Below are 22,256 nucleotides of genomic sequence, written 5' to 3'. Positions count from 1 at the left end.
CTAAGGAAACAGAAAGATGCCACTATTTTTTGAAAACTTTTAGGAACATGCTTAAGTGGCACTGAAATATGTTTGATCTGGTTTGTTTTATAATTAGAATCTCAAGAGGCCACTGGAGTCAGGTGCAAAATACAAGAGTGATTTTGGAAAGGGGAAGAAAAGGCCTTTTTACTGGAACCCCATATATTTTTGTTCTTCCCATCTTAAAGCATGAAAATATAAAAACCTTGCATTATTTTAAGACAGGGCTGTCAAACTTGCAGCCCGCGGGCCGGATGCATCATGCGCTAGCCACACCCACACCCGGTTTAGCGAAGGGGTAGAAAGACACAATACATCACGTGATGCCGCCATGACGACGCAAGTTTGACACCCCTGTTTTAAGACATTCATGAGCATTAGTCATTTTGCTCATGAATGTCTTAATATAATGCAAGGATTTGTTTCTTTTTTCTGTAAATAGGACAACTGGATTAAGAATCAGGTGATAAGAGAAAGGACTGCAGTTTTGTCAATTTTAATATAGCAGATCTGATTGACTGAGAGGAAGCAACTTTATCTGAATTTATCCAGTTCTGAAATAAAATGTAAAAACTTCAGTTTCTTTTATATAGGAATTCAGCAGAGTTTTCTCCACCCATTGGCCAACATTTGATAGATATCATCTATTTTCAGGAGAGGCCACTAATCCTGAACATTTTGTCTATTAAAAGTAGTTTTATGAAATTGTGGCCTTCCAGTTATAGTTAAATGAAGGCATAAAGATTTGAATTTCTGAACTGAGATTCAGATTTCATCCTGAATGAAACAGGAAAATGGGCTCATCCTAGAAAAGTCTAACAATGCTATTTTCTAGTTCCAGTGTTTATTTTAAAAATCTGGACATGCACACATTAGAAGTGGAAACACTGCTTTCCTTTTTGGTGATGCCTATCCAAATGAAAAAGAACATTTTGGCCATTAGAAGTTTTCCTCAGTGGCAAGAAAGGCTAAGATTGCTTTTGCAATTGTTCTTCTACTGATATATTCTTTGCTTTCCAAAATCATATGCAAGGATTGCAGGGCCATCCTACTCCCCCTCCCCCTAGAAAATATAAAAGGGTATTGCTGTATTCATCCATCTATCAGCATTCATCAAATATCTCAATGTGGTACCTATGAATACTTACCTGTTGTAATATCATGGTTTATCCCCTCTACAGAAACTGAGGCATTAGCAATTGGATTACCCTGAAGATTTCTAACAAATCCTTTTATTCCTCGATGTATCTTAAAAATAAAGCACAAAAAGTCTTGATATTTCTCTAAATAATATATTTACAAAATAAGAGAAGAAAGAACTTAGAACGATTCACAACTATTCACTTCCTATTAAAGTTAGTGGATTTAGTCTCTGATAAAATGTCTGTACTGGATCATTGTCAGTAGGAACATTTCAGATCACTGTCAGCATGAACATGTTGTGTTCAGAGCTTGTTGCTGGTTAAACTAAATACAGAGTCTCTTCAAACAATATTTTGAAAATTGTTGAATATTTATTTGACTTTTAAAATCTCTGATTATTGTTTCCAGAAAGGAGGCAGTGGCAAATCACTTCCAAAATCTTTGCTAGAAAAACTGCAAGGACTGCTTCAGGAGTCAACAGTGACTTGAAGGTAAACCTCCTCTTCCTTGTTTCACATTTTAGTCAAATTGATGAACTGGTTATCAGATTCAGAACAAACCACAAAAGTAACCTTAGTTTGTGATTTTTAAAACAAGGCCAAGTTTGAAGGGAGTTGATAAAACAGGAAACTATCTGTCAACTCGCATCCCTGGCCAGCTCTCGAGTTGCCATAGGCAAGGGGGTTGGGAAGCCGACGAAGCAGCATGGCAGCCAAAAACAGAAGTACATTCTAGACATATCTCTCTCAAGGCTGTCTCCTAGGGTTACCCACAGCGGCCAGAAGGGAGTGATCTCTACAGCCCGTGAAATTTCTCCCTTGGCAAATATGATTGATGAATTACCCTAGGGGGAGGGGTGTGATTGGGGCGTAAATTACATGGGGTCAGAGTTGGCTTCATTTGGAACGTGCCGACATGAAGCTCCTAATAAATAACTAGATTTCTTTTGAAGCTTTGCTCGAGGCTCATGATTTAATTAGGGCATTCATTGGAACCCTGACAGCATCATTAGAGACTTCCTCATTTAACTGCATTTTGTGCAAAGGGGATGTGTAGACGCATAAAAGGTTTTTTCCAGTTTAGAAAGTAAAATATAACTTTGTAACGATGGCCATCAACATGAATAAACCCCTTCTGTGGTTTAGTGGTTGGAGTGAGTTTTTAATCACTAGCTTCATAGGTCAAGCTTGGAACTCAACTGCTGAATGTCTGATCTCAGGAAATAGTCCTTCCTTATTCACAGAATTGAGAATTAGGTTCTCAAAGGGTCACTCTAATCTCATTTCAGAAATCAATATATTTGCTTAGTTCTGTTAAGGCTGTTATCCCAATCAGCATAATTATATAATTTTTAACACTTGTAGAATAACAAAAAGGAGTTATTTTTAGACCCTTTATCAATATTTGCTGAAGTAGATATGTTGATTTTCTTTTCTGAAGTTGTGCATCTCTATGTGATTGTGTTTCTGCAGTTGTTCCATGTGCCTGAATGTGCACACTGGGAAGCATGTTATGGGCTACATATGACAATTCTGGATCATGCGACTAGGACCAGGCTTTTAGTTTTTCAGTCACCAGTTTCAAGTTGCTTCCAGCTGCCTGTTTTCTTTTTAACCATCTTCAGCATGACGCCTATTTTTCATCTCCACCTTTCTTTGTCCTGCCATATTAAACCTCATTCAGTTTTCAGAAAGATAGCATGCGGACAAACCAAAAATTGAAATAATAAAAATTAAACCCAAGCTGGCACAAAGAATCTTAATATAAATATAAAACTGTATGTAGATAGTTTGTCTACTGAAGAAATAAGTTTCCTGTGCAGACTGGTCCCTCATGAGCCTTCCAACTGTAAAACAATGAAGAAAGCAAGTACATTATAAGAAATGGATAGTGATTCTTGAGAGGTGGTTATTGGGTGCCATGAACTGAGAGGACATGTTCCCAGAAGGGTCATCTTTGGGTTACAGAATTCATCTGGTTATTAAGACAAATTTAGGCCAGATAGTTCTTAGAGCTAGATAAAATGAAATCATATGTGATTTATACATGTAGGTAACGTGTCATCAGAGTATAAGTAGAAAATCTTGGGCACACGAATATCTCTATATGTTCAGGGTTTCTCTTCTTAAGATTTCTGCTTGGCCACAAGTTAGGTGCTGTCAGGTGCAAAGGATCAGGATAATAATTCAAAGCTTTAATGCTTAAGCCTACATTTGGAGAACTTTGGCAGTTTTTCCAATTGCATCATGGTATCTCACAGTCAGCTGTCAATTTCAGAATTCTCCTAGGTTTGGGATTATATTTGGAATTATATGTAACAATTTTTTTTAATTTGAACTATTTTTCCAAAGTAGAAACTGAAGTCAGATACAAATAAAAAGTTCAAAATGAGGTCTGTGAATCCTGATTCCAACTTTTAATTTATTTCTCCTTCAAATCAATCCCAATTGTGTATAATTATAGCCATACAGGGAAATGGTAACACTTGCTTCTCTCCTACTATATATATTTCAAAAACGAATTCATTGAACTTAATGGGATCTAGCCTACGTGTAAACATGTATCATACTGAGCTGCTCACTAGGCTTTCTAGCAGTTCTTTAAATCTCAACATGGTTGTTTGGTTGTTTGTTTGTTTGGTTGGTTGGTTGGTTGGTTTTACTACAAGGACAGGAAACCTGTAGTGCTCATCTCCAAGTCCTCTTTATTCAGACATCACCGTCCTGTCTGACCTTGACTTCTGAAAACTGATAGTGCTTTCTTTACATTTTGTCATGGCTCGGGATTCAGATGACTCTGAATCTGAAGAAACCCCTCTAGCTGAGCCAGCAGAATGTGAACCTCAGAAGACACTAAGCCATGAATCACTTGAGACTGATCAAACAGATGCATTATCAGAATAGTTGGAACAGATAAGATATAGCTTTCAAACCTTCAGATTCAGCAAGTAAAGATTCTCATTAAGGCTCCTTGGCAAGCAAGGGAGTGACTGTCTTAATTAGAGGACAGCTGGCTGCAGACTGATATAAGTGGCAACCTTATTTCTCTATTGGAAGTCTGATTTCCTGTGCCTGGCATGTTGTTTTGATATATTCTGCTCATACAAGAAACTCTGACCTTTGGACTGAGTAAGGAACCAGGCTTGACTGTCTGAACCTCTCTTCTGCATGCGCCTGTTTAAAGCAATACTACTTAGACAAGCTTTGTTTCTAGGAGACTCTGTTGATATTCATTTGCTTATCTGCTGTTTATCCATACCATCTTAAGCAGATTGCTATCAACACCTAGCAACTGCATATTTGTGCGTTTGAAACAGGACACATTTGAAGGAGTGAAGCTGTAGTTCAAATGATGAAGCAATGAGCCTTATGATCACCCAAAACTAAGTATAACACTTGATGGTCAACAAATGCCCTAACCTTGTTCTCCAGGAAAAAATTACCTGCTCAATGTAACTGATAAGTGAATTCTTGTTGTCCTCCCAATAGGTTTTCAGAGTTTCTTCTGGAGGGAATTTTTCACAGCTAAGCTCCACGGTGATTTCAAAGCAATTGCTGCTAAGATAGTTGAAGTCTTGCATACCTATGTAATTACATATACAAAAGTTGACATTTAATACGCAGTGGGTTCTAAAGCATATCAGATTAAAGTTAAGTGGAAATAATTAGTTGGGATCAGTTGGAATAAATAGATGTGTACTGTAGAAAATTCAAGACCGATATATATTATGGTACATATATACTGGTCTATTTACAAGACCTTCAGGGCAGGTAATATGTTCTTGGACCAAAGTCTGAAGTGTAATATGATGATTGATTTGCAATCACAGCTGTAATTATACATTTGGTCTATATATTTTGCTGATGTGAATATTTGGCTTCAAAAATCCTACTTAGGAGTCAAAGAATTTCTAGGTATAATTCAAGTGTTTCTAGGTAAAATGAGTTAATATCAGATAATAACATCATGACCGACGAAGCCTTGAAAACCAAGGATTTTGAAATGGACTTTTTAAAAAATATTGCAATTTCAAGAAACACAGTATATCAGTGCTAATTATGAGATGGAGACTTACCCATGGTAAAGATATTGTTTAGTACATTTGACAACATAATAGTTGTTTATATATGTTCACCAGTCAAAATCAATCAAGAATATTCCAACGAATTTAAACAAAAAAAGAGAGTAGCATAACAAATCAATAAGAACAAACTTTTCTTGATCCTTTTCTGAATGGCTGTTAATTTTTTACTGCATTAGAAGTATGTGCACAAAATACCATTTGTGTGTGGTTTCCAGATATGGTTTAGAATGCCTATCATAGTCTTTGAAGATTCCCTGATTATTAAGGAGTAAGTACATATATAAAGACAGCTGTTTATCACCATGCTAGAAATCAGGGAAGGAAAGAAAGTGGGCCCGAATGTATTCCCCACCTGCCAAGAATAATGATAACAAAGCAGGTATGTAAAATCTCTTGATTTCAACTGTAACATTTCTGAAATAATAAATCTTTATAACTTCTTTTTTCCTGGATATAAATTGCCCCAATGGGTGGAAACAACAGTTGTAATTTATTTTGCTTCATGTACAGAACAAACTGACATGAGTTCTGATTTATTTCCTACATATTATATTGCTTACACCAGTTAACATGCCAATCAGGAACCATTTTATAACATTGGAATAATATGCTAAATGACGAGGGAAAAACTCACTATGATAGATTCATCCGTTCCATTTTTTTCTTATAAGTAAAATCCATGGAATTGTAAAAATTGCTGTATGTAATGGATTAGTTCATAAAAATTATGAAATGATAATTTGTTGTTTTATCATATAAAAAGGTTTGCTTTCACAATAAATATTTTAAAACATTGAACAAGGAATTAGCGTTATTATTCTGCCTTTTTAAACTGCCAAGAAAATGAGAAACTCACAATGCAAATCAAATTATTTATTTATTTAGTGCAAATCAAATTTGTATAAATATTGATATGTCTTTTGTCTATTAACTGATTTGATAAATGTACCACATTTTTATGTGCTAGGCTCTTTACTATGTACATGGAATGTGTACATTTTTAATGCTGGTTAGGGCCAAACGTTATGTACTTAATTAAAATGAATTTTAATATGAATTAGAAAATTTCACAGTTTTAAAGTTTCCAGTTCATATTAAAATCTCTCATCAGATTGGCTACTTAATTCTTGCTGACTTTAATAGGATTTAATTAAATAGTCATCCTGGATAAACAAATTAATTCTTCAAGATGCTATTTCTATACTATCAGGAGATAAGAGTCTTTTAACTCTGTGTATAGAACACCAGAATAGAAATATTATTTATATTCAATGAAATACAAAATTTTCCACTCTAGACAATTTATTCATCACAATGACAGGTTAACTAAGCACAAATCAGCCTGTTTTCCTATGTCTGGTTAAGTAAAAGGATCAGTATATATAAACAGAATAGCTGCACCTGCTGAAATTTGTTCTTCTGTTTAACTATTTTAGAATGCAGACAACCAGCCTTTAATCATATATAGCCACTCTTTCCAAGTTTATATTTTCCAATTTTCTGTATTTATATTTTATATATTTGCCACACTGCTCTCTTTTTCTATAATTTGCCTTAGCTTGCTTCCATATTTTCTCTACATTTATACTAACCTTATATTGTATCAGGAACGACCTCATCGCTTAGGCTACTTTAAGGGATGGAAGAAATAGCAATGCAGCCAACAGGTACACTGAAGTGGACAGTATAATCTCCTTTGACTCCTAGTGCACTTATCACTTGAGGGTCACTTGATTTTTAAAAAATATGCCATTCAGAAACCTTCCGCATACCAAACTATGGAAACTATATTGGAACAATAATGCTAACAGAATGTAAAGTTACCTCAGTAGCGCTATAATGATCCTTGTTAATTTTAACTGTTACGATGGTTCTCATTTTGCAAGCTACCCAGAGTTAAAGCAACTCTGGGTATAGCTTACAAAATGAGAACTATGGAAACAATTAAAATGAGATGGGCTGCATATAAATTTAATAAATAAATAAATAAATAAGCAGACAGAGCTTATGGAGATCTCTATCTTTCCATATAGAAACACAGAATATCAGTTTATTTAAGAATAACAAACATTGGTGACTAATAGGTCTCCCGTCAATGCTAGTCAACAATTTATATGTATGCTAAGGCCTGCACTTAGTTACTATCGTTAACTGTTGTGGTCTGCTGGCGGCCTGCAGAGCTGGCAGCCAAGTCGGACAGTGAGGAGGTTGGGGAGGAACATGGGCCAGTCCTGGAGTCTGGGGAAGGCTCAGACGCCTCCGGAATCTGATATCAGTGAGACAGAAGAACAGTGTGAGCCTGTTTCCGGTGTGCGCATGTGCAGAGCTGCCAGAAGGCAAGAACAATTAAGGAAAAAAGGATGACTCGGGTGTAAGGCTTGGAGTTGATTGACCACTCCCATAAGACATAAAAGAGGAGCAAATGGACATGAGCCTTTGCAGGAAGCAATTAGTTCATATAGTCAATTCAAGCTCTGAGAAGTCCGTTTGACTCTGTGCTCCATTTGGCCTTGCAAAACTAATTGACAATTAGGTCTCTGGCAGTGTTTCAAAGGAGATAAAGGTGCTTATCAACATTACCCTGAAAGACTGTATCAACTTGAGCAGACATCTGTCGGAATCTTCACAGACTGTTTGTGAATCATTACGGGCTGTGAATGACCATAATTCACAGACGTCTCAATAAAAGACCCTTTTTGGGGATTAAAATTGGGATTTATGCTTTCTCAGGAAGCCTAGGTCAGAACACCTACCTGCACTGAGGCCTGGGGAAGTTCATTGTGAAGGACAACCTTTGTCTAGATGACCCTGCAACAGAGCAACCTCACCAACAGCCTGTAAATTCTTCTGGCAACAACTATATGAGTTCTACGATATTTGTGGAATTTATTACTTTATCTGCTCTATAAACACTAATAAGTCATATTTGACTTAGATTTCTACTTTCAGCTCTACTCTGACATACTGTAAGTATAAGATTAAAATGTTGTATTTCAGCAACACAAACCTCCTGGAACGCTATACCAAGCACCACCATTAGTTGTCCCATCAATGAAACTGCTGTCATCATCATTCTTGCGGCATGGTGGCCGATTTGGGTTTGACATGGCTGGATTAAAAGATGAATAGCTTCGGGCTAAGCTTTGGAAAAGAGCATCATCTGGGCAGGAGCTGTATTCATGTGCACTTCCTGGGGGAACAGTAGTAAAATACATAATAAAAGATGGAAAGAATAACAGAGAATGTAGGCCAGCTTTAATTATCTGAATTTAGATCATTTAAAATTCAGGATTATCCATGACAAGAGCTTCATATGAAGACCATTGGTGTTTAATTAGAACAGACACATTGAGATACACATTCTTCTTAATAAGCTGTTTCAGCAACATGGAACAAAAAAAACCTAATACAAAACTAAATTAACATATAATTTGTGAAAATAGTACTAATCAAAGTAAGAAGAATGGTATAATCTCGTCCTCATTATTATGTCCCTAAAATCTACTCCAAGTTCTTTTTCCTTCTTCTTCCATGAGCTCCTCCAGCTTTAAAAAGGGGAAAAATATTTTGTCAGTTTAGAAAATTACAACATACCATAAAGAAAAAGAAAGCCTGCATCTCTACTGATTAAAAAGAAAAAAAAAAGTTTATTCTGGGAAGTCTGCAGTAACAGGCAAAAAGAGAGAAAATTAAAACTTACAAATAATACAAAAGATAAATTAATTAAAATAATGGACAGTAAAAATTTAATCTGTCCAGGTTGGGAATGTGGGTCTCAGCATGCTATTCAGAACTCAGCACAGCCATCAAGCTGACCAAGGCTATTGAGCCTAGGATTTACAATACATACCAGTCCGAGTCTCGTCATATGGGTAATTTGCCACAAGGTCCCCACCGTGAAGATTGGCGGACAGTACAAAGGGAATATCCATTATCCAGTGAATCATAGCTTTTGTTTCTGGTGCAAGCTATAGCAGAAATTTGTAAAAATTATAGTTCATTAGAGTACTGCAATAAGCACTGCATATTTTTTGTAGAACAAAATTAAAACAGGTTCATCGGTTTCCAGACATTTGCCCTGGGATACAAAATGGAATAAAATAGACTTGTTTCATATAGTATGCATTCAATGTGTACCTTTGGAAACAACAAAGGACACAAAGGAAACTACAGCCATCTATCTCCACAACCCTCATCTCAGACACACGAACAACAGTCAAGCCTCCTACAACTGACCCCATCCCATTGGGTTCACAACCCCTAGTGATCACAGAAAAAGAAGTGCAAGGCCTGTTTCACAGACAAAAGCCAGGAAAAGCTCCAGATCCAGGCCCAGACAAGATAACTCCTTCTTGCTTAAAAGTCTGTGCTGACCAATTGGCCCCGTATCTCAGAGGTGGGTTCTAATTTTTTTTACTACCGGTTCTGTGGGCGTGGCTTATTTTGTGGGTGTGGCTTGGAGGTCATGTGACTAGGTGGGCGTGGCTAGCTGGTCAGAGTCATTTCTGGAAGGTCCTCGCACTTACGACCAAGTCCTCGCACTTACGACCCGACTAATTTGTTTGCTTTTAACACTGATCAGCTGTAGGACGGCCCTTTGAAGCCCCGCGGCAAGAGTTTAAACAGTTTTTTTCCCTCTAGTCATCAGCTGGGACTCAGGAGGCAGCAATAGATTGGGGGTGGGACCAAATAAAAGGTAAGAATAACGTGGGGGGGGGGCGGGGGGGAGAACCGGTTCAGTGACATCATATCATCACCGCTACCGGCTCGGCCGAACCGGACCGAACCAGGAGGAACCCACCACTGCCGTATCTTCAATAAATCACTAGAGATGTGCTATGTTCAAACGCTCTACTATCATCCCAGTGCCGAAGAAGCCCACCATCAAGGAATTGAATGACTAGAGAACAGTGTTCTAACATCTGTAGTCATGAAAAATTTTGAAAGGCTAGTGCTGTCCCACTTGAAAACCATCATGGATCCACTGTTAGACCCCTTGCAATTTGCATGCGGAGCAAATAGATCAACAGATGATGCTGTTAATATGGCTCTGCATAACATCCTACAACATCTTGAATCTCCAAAGACCTATGCAAGAGTCTTCTTTGTAGACTTCAGCATTCAATACCATCAATCCAGACACACTTCTAACTAAACTAAACCAGCTACAGGTATCTGAACACACTTGTAAGTGGATCATAAGCTTCCTAACAAACAGGAAGCAGCAGGTGAAGCAAAGCAGAATCACATCAGATACCTGTACAATTAGCACAGCCCCCCCGAAGGCTGTGTGCTCTCCCCACTTCTCTTCTCTTTGTATACCAATGACTACATCTCTAACGATCCATCTGTTAAACTACTGAAGTTCGCAGATGACACAACAGTGATCGGTCTCATTCGAGACAATGATGAATCCACATACAGACGGGAGGTTGAACAACTAGCCTCGTGGTGTGACCGGAACAATCTGGAACTGAACACACTCAAAACTGTAAAAATGGTGGCAGACTTTAGGAGAAACCCTTCCATACTTCCACCTCTCACAATACTAGACAACACAGTATCAACAGTAGAGACCTTCAAATTTCTAGGTTCTACCATATCGCAAGATCTAAAATGGACAGCTAACATCAAAAACATCATCAAAAAAGCATAACAAAGAATGTTCTTTCTGCGCCAACTCAGAAAGCTCAAACTGCCCAAGGAGCTGCTGATTCAGTTCTACAGAGGAATTATTGAGTCTGTCATCTGCATCTCTATGACTGTCTGGTTTGGCTCTGCAACCCAACAAGACAGACACAGAGGATAATTAGAACTGCAGAAAAAACAATTACTACCAACCTGCCTTCCATTGAGGACCTGTATACTGCACGAGTAAAAAAAAAAAGGACAGTGAAAATATTTATAGACCCCTCACATCCTGGACATAAACTGTTTCAACTCCTACCCTCAAAAAGATGCTATAGAGCACTGCACACCAGAACAACAAGAACAGTTTTTTCCCGAATGCCATCACTCTGCTAAACAAATAATTCCCTCAATACTGTCAAACTAGTTACTAAGTCTGAATTACTATTAATCTTCTCATCATTCCTATCACCCATCTCCTCCCACTTATGACTGTATGACTGTAACTTTGTTGCTTGTATCCTTACAATTTATATTGATATTGTTTCCTGGTTGTTTTTTTTTGTACCCTATGACTATCATTAAGTGTTGTATCTTATGATTCTTGATGAATGGATCTTTTCTTTTATGTACACTGACAGCATATGCATCAAGACAAATTCCTTGGGTGTCCAATCACACTTTTTTTTTTTAAATTTGATTTATATGCCGCCCTTCTCCGGAGACTCAGGGCGGCTTACAATGCGTTAAGCAATAGCCTTCATTCTTTTGTATATTTTATACAAAGTCAGCTTATTGCCCCCACAAACTGGGTCCTCATTTCACCTACCTTAGAAAGGATGGAAGGCTGAGTCAACCTTGAGCCTTGGAGAGATTCGAACCAGCAGAAATTGAAGGCAGCTGTGTTAATGATAGGGTGCACTAAACCACTGTACTATCAAGGCTCTTGGCCAATAAAAATTTCTATTCTATTCTATTCTATTCTATTCTATTCTATTCTATTCTATTCTATTCTATTCTACTGTATAATGTTTCAACAGAGTATCTGAATGCAATACACAGATTAATTATTAGTGAATGCAAATATAGGTATTATTTAGTGCAATAGGCATATGATATAATCATATTCATGATATAATCATACTCTCTCACACCCACATTCTGATAGTTATCAGAGACCAAGATTTCCAGTAAATCTTTAAGTGCTAGCAGAAAACCTGCTAAGGATAATTAGAACTGCAGAAAAAACAATTACTACCAACCTGCCTTCCATTGAGGACCTGTATACTGCACGAGTCAAAAAGAAGGCTGTGAAAATATTTACAGACTTCTCACATCCTGGACATAAACTGTTTCAACTCCTACCCTCAAAAGGATGCTATAGAGCACTGCACACCAGAACTAGACACAAGAACAGTTTTTTCCCAAACGCCATCACTCTGCTAAACAAATAATTCCCTCAACAGTCAAATAATTTACTAAGACTGTATTACTATTATTCTTCTCTTCCTTACTAGTATCTATCTCTTCCCACCTATTACTATAACCATGTTGCTTGTACCTTTCAATTTATATTGTTTTTATTTGTTTCCTAGTACGATTTGATAGTTTATTAGTAACCTTGACTATCACTAAGTGTTGTATCTTTTTATTCTCGATGAATGTATTTTATACTCCTTATGTACACTGACAGCATATGCACCAAAGACAAATTCCTTGTGTGTCCAATCACATTTGGCCAATAAAGAATTCTATTCTAATCTATTCTATTCTTTTCAGCCACTTCCTCTCTTACAAAAGGAGCCTTGGTAGTACAGTAGCCTAAAGCACCCTGTTATTAAGACCAGCTGCCTGCAATTACTGCAGGTTCGAATCTCGCCAGGCTCAAGGTTGACTCAGCCTTCCATCCTTTCTAAGGTAGGTAAATTGAGGACCCAGTTGTGGGGACAATAAGCTGACTTTGTATAAATACACAAAAGGATGAAGGCTATTGCTGAGCACATTGTAAGCCGCCCTGAGTCTCCAGAGAAGGGCGGCATATAAATCAAATTTAAAAAAAAAATGCCTCACTCTCTGCTCTTGCTGGTGGCAGCTGGAGTCTGAACACATTTGAATAGCACCAAGATGTGAAATGGCAACACTGATCAATTCAGTTAGCTGTTTCATAGATCCCATTTTGTACTAAACAACAGAAGCAGCGAAAGCCAAAGGGCAGATGAGTCATATTCCAGCCTTTTCTGGTTGACTTCACAGGTGATGTCTTGCTCTACATGTGATCATTGTAAGCTGAGGCAGAGACCTCTGTGGAACACATCCTCCCTGTAAATGTGATTTATATGGCACGTATTTTATCAGATGGCATAAGGGTTATAATTATGGGACGACTTAAGTGGTTTTATGTTGCTTAATATTGCTTTGTTCTGTAGCTCTTCCTACCTAGCTTTTCTTGTTTGACTATAAAGACTACTTATTGTAAGGTACTCTCATAACATTTTTTTTTCTTCTTCTGTTCAATAGTGTCTGATTCTTGGAGACTGCCTGGACATGTCCCTGCAATTTTCTTGATAATATTTATCAGAGGTGTTTGCCATTGCCACTTTCCTAAAGCTGAGAAAAAATGAGTAGCCCAAGATCACCCAACTAGCTTTGTGCCCAAAGCGGGAGAAGAATTCACCGTCTCCTAGTTTCTAGCCTGATGCTTTAACCCACGTGTGTCGAACTCGATTGTGTCACATGATGTATTGTGATGTATCGCAATGTTTTTTTGACTTTGTGGAGCCGGCATGGGCGTGGCCTGTACGTAATCCTGCTACTTAGGATTGAACTCACAGCCTCCTTATCGTGAGGTGAGAGCCTCTGGGCCACAATGAAAACAATCAAATCCATAAAACTAAAAACAACCAATTAATAAACACATGACAGAATCCCCACAAACACCATTAACCTCAGCTCTGAGAATAGAGCCAGGCCTTAAGAACTTCTGGAACCTGAGGGAAGTTGGTATCATATGCAGGAGTTGGTTGCTCCTGGTTCTGTCCGGTTCTTGAGAACCAGTAGTAAAAACGGAGGGAGGCTCCGCCCACCCACCCACCTGCCCTGACGTCACATTTGGTGATCTACGCATGCACAGAAGCAAGCTCCTGTTGCAAACCGGTAGTAAAGGTAAGTAGAACCCACTCCTGGTCATATGTATCTCTGAAAGATGCTCTTCCAGAAGGTGAGGGCAGCAATCCCACAAATATTTTGAATGAAATATTTTATACCTTTAGATTTTGGTCCACAGCTTTCTTCAGATTTTTCAACAAATGATTATTTGGACCTCCTTCTCTCTCGTTGACATAGACAATTCTATCCAGATCAGGGAAATTTCGATTTAGGTCTATTCCCTGTGCATTACTTCGACCAACAAACCAATCTTTGAGTTCCCCTGGCTAAAAAGAAGAAGAAAATATTATAAAACAACATGAACATTTCATTATGAACTGTCATGATGAATTTAGAGAAATGGCCCGCTTAGTTCAATCATGTGTGCTTAGGAGAAGTTCAAATGCATGGCATACTAGAAACATATGCCAGTTATTTTCAAACTTGGTTCTTACTCTGCAGTGGTGGGTTGCTCCCAGTTCACCCCCGTTTGAGTGAACCAGTAGTGATGGCAGTGGAAGGCTCCGCCCACCCCCCTAGATGTTATCAAAAACAATCTGCGCATGCGCAGAAGTGCCAAGCGCTCGCAAAGCAAGCGCCTGCACCCACGCGCTGCCGATAGCAAACAGGTAGCGTCGGATTTTGAAACCCACTACTGTCTTACTGATATACCAACTTTGAAGGCTGAACAATACAAACATATTCAATGCTCAGCTCTGGCATGCTTGGAGAAGACACACTGAAATAAATGGAATTCAAGTTAATAACGACTAACTAGCATCTCGCTAATTCCAGTGGCTCTACATATATATATATATATATATATATATATATATATATATATATATATATATATATATATATACATACATACATACATACATACATACATACATACATACATACATACACATATATATATATATATATATATATATATATATATATATATATATATATATATATATATATATATATTTGTTTGTTTTCTCAGGTTTTCGCGGGTGTTTGTATGTAGGTCTTTGGTTATTCGGGTCTTCTCCCACGTAAAATTGGAAGTGTCTTGGCGACGTTTCGACGAAGTCTCATTCGTCATCTTCAGGCTGGTGTTCTCGGCTTCGTGCTTCCAGGAGCAATGTGAGATCGCAGCTGTCTCTTCCTTTTAACTGCTAGTGGGGGTGTGAGCTGATTGGGTGGGAACTTGGCTGTGTTCTGATTGGGTGGATGTGTGTTCTGATTGGTTAGGGGCTTGGCTGTGCTCTGATTGGCTGGGGGTGTGTTCTGTTTGGGTGGGGGCTTGGTTGTGCTCAGCTTAGTCTGAGTTGCAGGGGGATTTGAGCTGGTGAGCTGCGTTGTTGTTGTTTGGCTTCGTGTTAGTGGCCGTGCGAGCTCTTCATGGTGGGTGTCAGTCTGCTTCATGCATGGATTGGAGGGGTTTAAAGTGGCTAATGATGCAGCTGCGGTCTGGCTTCTGGTCCTTGGTCGTGGCTCATTATCAGTGTGGGTTTGAGTCTGCTTTCTGCGTGGATGTGTGGTGGTGACATCAAGTGTAGCACTCGTGAGTGTGGGTCTGGTGTCATTCGTCGTGTTAGGGACTCGTTTGTCAATAAGGGCGGGTTTCCAAATGGCTGGTAGGCGGGAGGTATCGTCTCGTTTGTTCATGCTGTGTGGGCGTTTTTCTATCTCGATGGCTTCTCTGATTATTCTGTTGTTAAAGTGTTCAGTTTTGGCGATAGTTCTGGTCTTTTTAAAGTCAATATCATGTCCTGTGGCTTTAAGGTGTTGGACCAGGGAAGAAGTTGGTTCCTCTTTTCTGACTGAGTTCTTGTGTTCTTCTATGCGTGCACTTATTCGTCTGTTGGTTTGTCCGATGTATGTGGTGGGGCAGGCGGTGCATGGGATTTCATATACTCCTTGATTTTCTAACTCAATTTTGTCTTTGGGGTTCCTTAGGATGGTGGATATTTTTCGGTTTGTGCAGAATGCTGTCTTGATGTTATGTTTGTGGAGGATTTTGCTTATTCTGTCTGTGGTGCCTTTTATGTATGGGAGGGGGGCCTTGCCGTTTTCTTGTTCTCTGTCTTGGATTTTAGTGGGGGTTTCTTTTTGGATTAGGTTGGTGATCTTATTTCTTTGGAATCCATTGGATGTGAGTACGTTAGTGAGGGTGTGTAGTTTGGTTTTTAGGTGTTGTTCGTCAGCTAAGCGTTTTGTTCTGGAAATGAGTGTCTTGGCTACAGAGTTGATCTGGGCAGGGTGGTGGTGTGAGAGTGCGTGCAGATAGCGGTTTGTGTGTGTTTTCTTCTGGTATATAGTGTGTCCTAGGGAGCCATTGGATTTTCTGTAGACTAAGACATCCAGGAAGGGAAGTTGGTTGTTCACTTCTGTTTCCATGGTGAACTGTATTTTGGGGTGTAGGCTGTTGAGGTGTGTGAGGAAGTTGTCCAGTTTTTCTTTCCCATGTGGCCAGATTATGAAGGTGTCGTCCACATATCTGAGCCAGAGTTTGGGTTTGTGATCGGATTTTTCTAGAGCTTGGGTTTCAAAGTATTCCATATAGAGGTTGGCAATGACAGGTGAGAAGGGTGATCCCATGGGTGCTCCTTCTGTTTGTTTGTATTTCTGTCCATTATAGATGAAGTATATGTTGGATAGGCAGTGGTTGGTCAGATCTAAGATGTGCTTGGGGGGGTTATATTTGTTTTGGATAACTGTCAAGGCTTCTTTGATTGGTACTTGGGTGAAGAGGGATATGACATCAAAGCTCACGAGTAGGTCACTGGGCTGTAAGTTTTGTTGCTTTATGATGTCTATGAACTGGAATGAGTTTTTTACATATGAGGTGATGGATTCTGCATAGGGCTGTAGTTGTTTGGTGAGAAATTTGGCTAGGTTTTGTAGAGGTGAGCCTATGGAGCTGACTATGGGTCTAAGTGGGGTTCCTTCTTTGTGTATCTTGGGGAGACCATAAAGCTTAGGGCATCTGGATGATTTCTCTCTGGGTATGATTCAGCTCACACCCCCACTAGCAGTTAAAAGGAAGAGACAGCTGCGATCTCACATTGCTCCTGGAAGCACGAAGCCGAGAACACCAGCCTGAAGATGACGAATGAGACTTCGTCGAAACGTCGCCAAGACACTTCCAATTTTACGTGGGAGAAGACCCGAATAACCAAAGACCTACATATATATATATATATATATATATATATATATATATGTGTGTGTGTGTGTGTGTGTGTGTGTGTGTGTGTGTGTGTGTGTGTGTATATTAGGACGCGGTGGCTCAGTGGTTAAGACGCTGAGCTTGTTGATTGAAAGGTCGGCAGTTCAGCAGTTCAAATCCCTAGTGCCGCATAACAGGGTGAGCTCCCGTTACTTGTCCCAGTTTCTGCCAACGTAGCAGTTCGAAAGCACGTAAAAAATGCAAGTAGAAAAATAGGGACCCCCTTTGATGGGAAGGCAACAGCGTTCCGTACGCCTTTGGCGTTTAGTCATGCCAGCCACTGTGACGTCTTCGGACAACGCTGGCTCTTCGGCTTTGAAATGGAGATGAGCACCACCCCCTAGAGTCAGGAACGACTAGCACATATGTGCGAGGGGAACCTTTATCTTTACCTTTACTGTATATATGATCAAATGTAAATGCCATCCTACATATTAACTATGTTTAAACATGGTAGGTAAGTTTAATGTTTTTACATTGTAAGCCACCCAGTGTCATTGGATACAAGATGGGTGGCAAATAAACTTCAAATAAATAATAAAATAAAGAAGTTCAATAGGCCTACCTTCATATTTAAATGTTTGTGCTTCTAAATAGCATAATTTATTAACACTAACAGACCTACTGTGTGTGCACTGAAACCAACCTGAAAAAAATACATGAAGAAAACACAGCACAGGTTTTAAAATTTATAGCATCCATATACAATTATTGTTGTATTTATTTGGGTGCCTTCAAGCCACTGTTGACTTCTGGCAACTGCCTAGCTAGTCCCTGCAATTTTCTTAGCGAGATTTCAGAAGTTATTTGTGTTGCCTTCTTTCTAGGGATGAGAGAGAGGGGGGAGGGAGGGAGGGAGAGGGAGAGGGAGAGGGAGAGGGAGAGGGAGGGAGAGAGAGAGAGAGAGAGAGAGAGACAGACAGACAGACAGACAGACAGACAGACACTAGCCCAAGATCACTCAGCTTGCTTTAGGCCTACAGTAGAAGCAGAACTCACAGTTTCCCAGTTTCTAGCCTGGTGCCTTAATTGCTACACTGGATTGACTGACCCTATAAAATTAAAGTACCTGAAATTTAGAAATAATGATTCAGCACAAGGCACATAAAATAGTTGATCAAATCAAACAACACTGAGCTCCAAAATAAAAACATCAGAGCAAATACAAAAATAACTATTTGGGGGCAACACCTATTTAAATGTATACATTTATTCATAGCCACCAGGGGGAGCTCTGGTTCTGAACATTTCTAATCAACAGGGTAAATTTTGTTTTAGTATATAAAATGAATGCTCAGATTCATTAATCTAAAGTGATTGTAGATTAATGTGGATGTCTAGCATAATGTATTTGGAACAGAAAGAGTTCTGGCTAGTCTACAAGCATTCCACTGGCTACATTACATATAAGAATGCCAAGGATCGCACAGGGAGGAGGGAAGATCAAAAGCTTAGTATGGGTTACAAATCAACTACAATCGTGTGATTACAATCATTACACATCTGGCCACAAATCTAGAAGCAGTCTTGACTTGCAACCATTTGTTTAATGACTGTTCAATATTACAAAAACTGAATTAAAACCAGTCTTTCCACTTTTGATCATTGCACCAACTCTGGGTCACATGGTCAACATCTGGAACATTTAAAGGAAAGTTCCAATCCTTATTTGTGGTCATAAGTTGAAGGCCTATATCACGGGTGTCAAACTCACCATGTCACGTTGCCATCACGTGACATTTTGCAACGTTTTAGCCAAAGGCTGGATTTAAACTACTATCCATCCCAGCTAGCCTGACAAAGAGATACGGATGATGGGAACTTGGATTGTAACGATTTCTGAAAGACTATGATTTCTGCCTCTGATATACATTACATTTGCACTGCAGAAGCCACCAAAAGGTATTGCTGTGTAAGCGAACATGCCAAGTGCTGATGGTACTGTTACCCAGGTGGGATGAAGAGGGTAGGTTTCTGAGTGAAGGTTATTCTTTTTCTTTGAATTCATGCTGAAGGAATCCAGATCAGGACACCATCCCGAAGCCCTGCCCCAAAGGCTTCTTTATATTCTTAAAATGCAATCGCATGTCAGTCTTTTTAAAGTAGGTCATACTAACGCAAATATTTGCTTTTGAAGTTATGACTCACATACCTGTGATGCTGCCTTCTCAAAGCCATCTGGATTCAGAGAGGGCATGATGTGGATACGTGTACTGTGGATCAAATTAATGACCGTCTCATTCCCCTTCTGATATTCATTGCACAAGTATTGAGCCAAGAAGATAAGAAGTTCTCTTCCAACAGCTTCATTTCCGTGCATGTTGCCAACATATTTAAATTCTGGCTCTCCTGTAACATACAAAAAATGCAGGATCTCAAATGTGTAGAGATTTAAGAAATGCACAAAAGGCAAATGCATGTCAAATCACAAGCATTCTATAATTTCGTCTTTCAATAACTCAGAATCTAACTCATTTTCCCATTTATACTAGGAAGGGCAAAATTTAGGTTAACCTCTGTTGTGTAGTGGATGGAGTGAAGAGGCAGAAACCAGTGACTTCAGCTCTTTATTAGGCAAGTTAAATCCCAGCAAAACCTGTCTGGCAGCTTGTCCTTTAGCTCAGGCACTAAAGAAGCAGAACACCCACAAGCCAGAGAAAGGAGTTTTCCAGTTTTGGTTTTATTCCTGGTAAAGCAGCCCTCAGATTGAGCTGATGTCATTGGGAGTTGTAGGTACGGAACAACCTGTTCCTGGGAGGAACAAAATAACCTTCATATTCCAAAACCCAGTAAGGTTTGTTTGTCTTGGTTGCAATTAGCATCACTAGATCTCACTGACATGAAGAGCAGATGGATGCTGCAGCCACACTGAGAGGAAATGCTGCAACCTTTTCTGTACTTTCACAAATTGCCCCCAAATGCAGCAACAGAAGAAAATCATTAAAAATAATTTTAGCGACTTGGAAATCAGACAGCAAAAGATCTTCATAACTGTATCAATAAACCTAAGAATTTAACCACTTAGCATCTTATGAAGTATCAGATTCTTTTCAAATAGTGAGATGCTCAGACCCTGAATTTGTGCTGGGCTGATTTAAGTCAAAGATGATTTTCATTCTATAATCTCCAAATGTTTTGCATGCAAATTTAAATTATTGGTTTCCAAAATCAAGGCCACTAGAGACCTTTCTAGAGACATGAATGTTGGTATAAATATTATCACTTAATTCTCAAGACTCATTAACATTTTATTTCATAAATGATATGCCTCTTCGCTTGCAAGCACTGAAGAATCCTTCTAATGACTGTAAGGGGCCTTGATGGAATATTGTCTTTCTGTGAGAAGCTACTGGAGACAAAATGTCTCCAAAAATGTGACAAAGGGATGGACTTAAGAAATAGAAGTCTTTGGTTTGGGAGAAAGCTATTAGGCTTCTTGGCTGTTCAGGATGTCCTTTCTGATGTAGGCTGGTTTATTCTAGAATAAGCAACCTTTTGGGACATAAGAACTCTTAACAGTTTAGCTATTTGCTTATTCACAAAATGACTGCTACAATGTGTCTGGCCAGTCATAAAATGCCCAATTCCTAGAGGATAATTTGCTGAGGTTACTGCCTACTATTCATCTATCTTCCATCTACTTCCCCTCCCTTTTTTCCCCCCTGGGCAATGCGCATATGATACAAACACCCATAATTTTTTTTCTAGAGATGTTTAATGAGAAAAGATAATACTCATCCTTGGAATTAAATTTGCTTTTTAATTCCAGGTACGTAATAAATGTTTATTAAAGTGCAAAAGCAGTATGGCATACATCTAAGGACACAACTGAAGGTTTAATGATGTTTGCTTTATGCTATATTCCTGATCTACTCTGACAACAGCATGACTGAACTGAATCCCTGTGATATCTATTGCTAGTACAAACATGTACAAATTCTTATCATTTGAAGAATCATAGAAATGTAAGCTAATAAAGAGGAAGTTAGGTATTCTGACAACAGATTAATTGCCTGTTTGTAAAATCATATATTAAGAAGGTAACATTACATTTTAATGATTTCTGCAGACTCTATGGAGCCAATCATTCCATTCCTGTCAAGCATCCATCAATTCAGTACAGCTAAACTGTATGTGTTCATTTCATTCCTTATTCAGAGATATGAATAAATGGAAAATTACAAATCTAACTAGAAGCACACAAAGGCTGACACTGCAACTGCTCCCAAGAGGAAACCAATATTTTCTTGTAAATATTCTACTGAACTGATGGAATCTTATTACCATTCAAAGCTTCCCAATTCAATGTACTGTAGAGATAGTGAAAAGGTTACTTGGTACTGACACAGTGGAAACAGCATTAAAAATCAAGAAAGTCCTGAAAATGGTGAATTCAAGAAAACAGCCAAAAAGCTCATAGGTTACGGTATTTCTCAACTATTATTCAAGTCTCAAAACTAAATCCAGAAAAAAAAAATTTACAGGGATGTGTAATTCTCAATAACTCGGAGAACCATTTATTATAGCTGTATTAATTTAAGAAGACTAAATTAACACAATGATTAATAATGAAAGAATTTTTGGTATATTTTAACTCTTCATTTTTTTTTCAATTAATTAATTTCTGTTTAAACAGTTTGATGTCTTTGCATCTCATTTTATGTCTTATTTTCATATCTTTGTCTCTTGCTGTTTAATTCTTGTATTCTCTCACTATATAATTTACAAATTCTTACCTTATGGAAAGGACGCCCACTACATTTCCATGACTCTTGCTCCCAAAACACTATTTCTATATTTTCCAATCTTATTTACATATGACTCAGGTTTTTGGCCTCAATAGAATACTTAATCTTTAAAATCTGCAGTATCAAAGTATGTATTTGAATCCATGTTTTTAGCTTTTTACATGCCCACTAAGCATGATAAAATGTCCCTTCATATGTTCACATTTTCACCATATTTGAAGTCCCTGTATACATTCCAGATCAGTGTTGGCGAACCTTTTTA

At 38.5% G+C, this 22,256-nt stretch overlaps 1 protein-coding gene across 1 annotated transcript in view; it reads right to left on the bottom strand.

Moving 5' to 3' along the window:
• Window positions 1-22,256, bottom strand: part of CPE (carboxypeptidase E) — a 52,776-nt gene that overhangs the window by 4,069 nt on the left and 26,451 nt on the right. Inside the window, exons 2-7 of the mRNA XM_034411417.3 lie at window positions 19,399-19,595; window positions 14,140-14,307; window positions 9,099-9,216; window positions 8,256-8,438; window positions 4,607-4,746; window positions 1,170-1,269 (exon numbers count right to left, since the gene is read on the bottom strand). Coding sequence (XP_034267308.2) covers window positions 1,170-1,269; window positions 4,607-4,746; window positions 8,256-8,438; window positions 9,099-9,216; window positions 14,140-14,307; window positions 19,399-19,595 — 906 coding nt within the window. The remainder of the gene's footprint in view (window positions 1-1,169; window positions 1,270-4,606; window positions 4,747-8,255; window positions 8,439-9,098; window positions 9,217-14,139; window positions 14,308-19,398; window positions 19,596-22,256) is intronic.

The sequence above is a fragment of the Pantherophis guttatus genome, chromosome 8 (assembly GCF_059756535.1).
Source record: "Pantherophis guttatus breed Tessera chromosome 8, ASM5975653v1, whole genome shotgun sequence".
Classification (NCBI taxonomy): domain Eukaryota; kingdom Metazoa; phylum Chordata; class Lepidosauria; order Squamata; family Colubridae; genus Pantherophis; species Pantherophis guttatus.
Note: the sequence above shows the minus strand (reverse complement) of the source record. Positions and strands in the feature narration are given on the sequence as shown.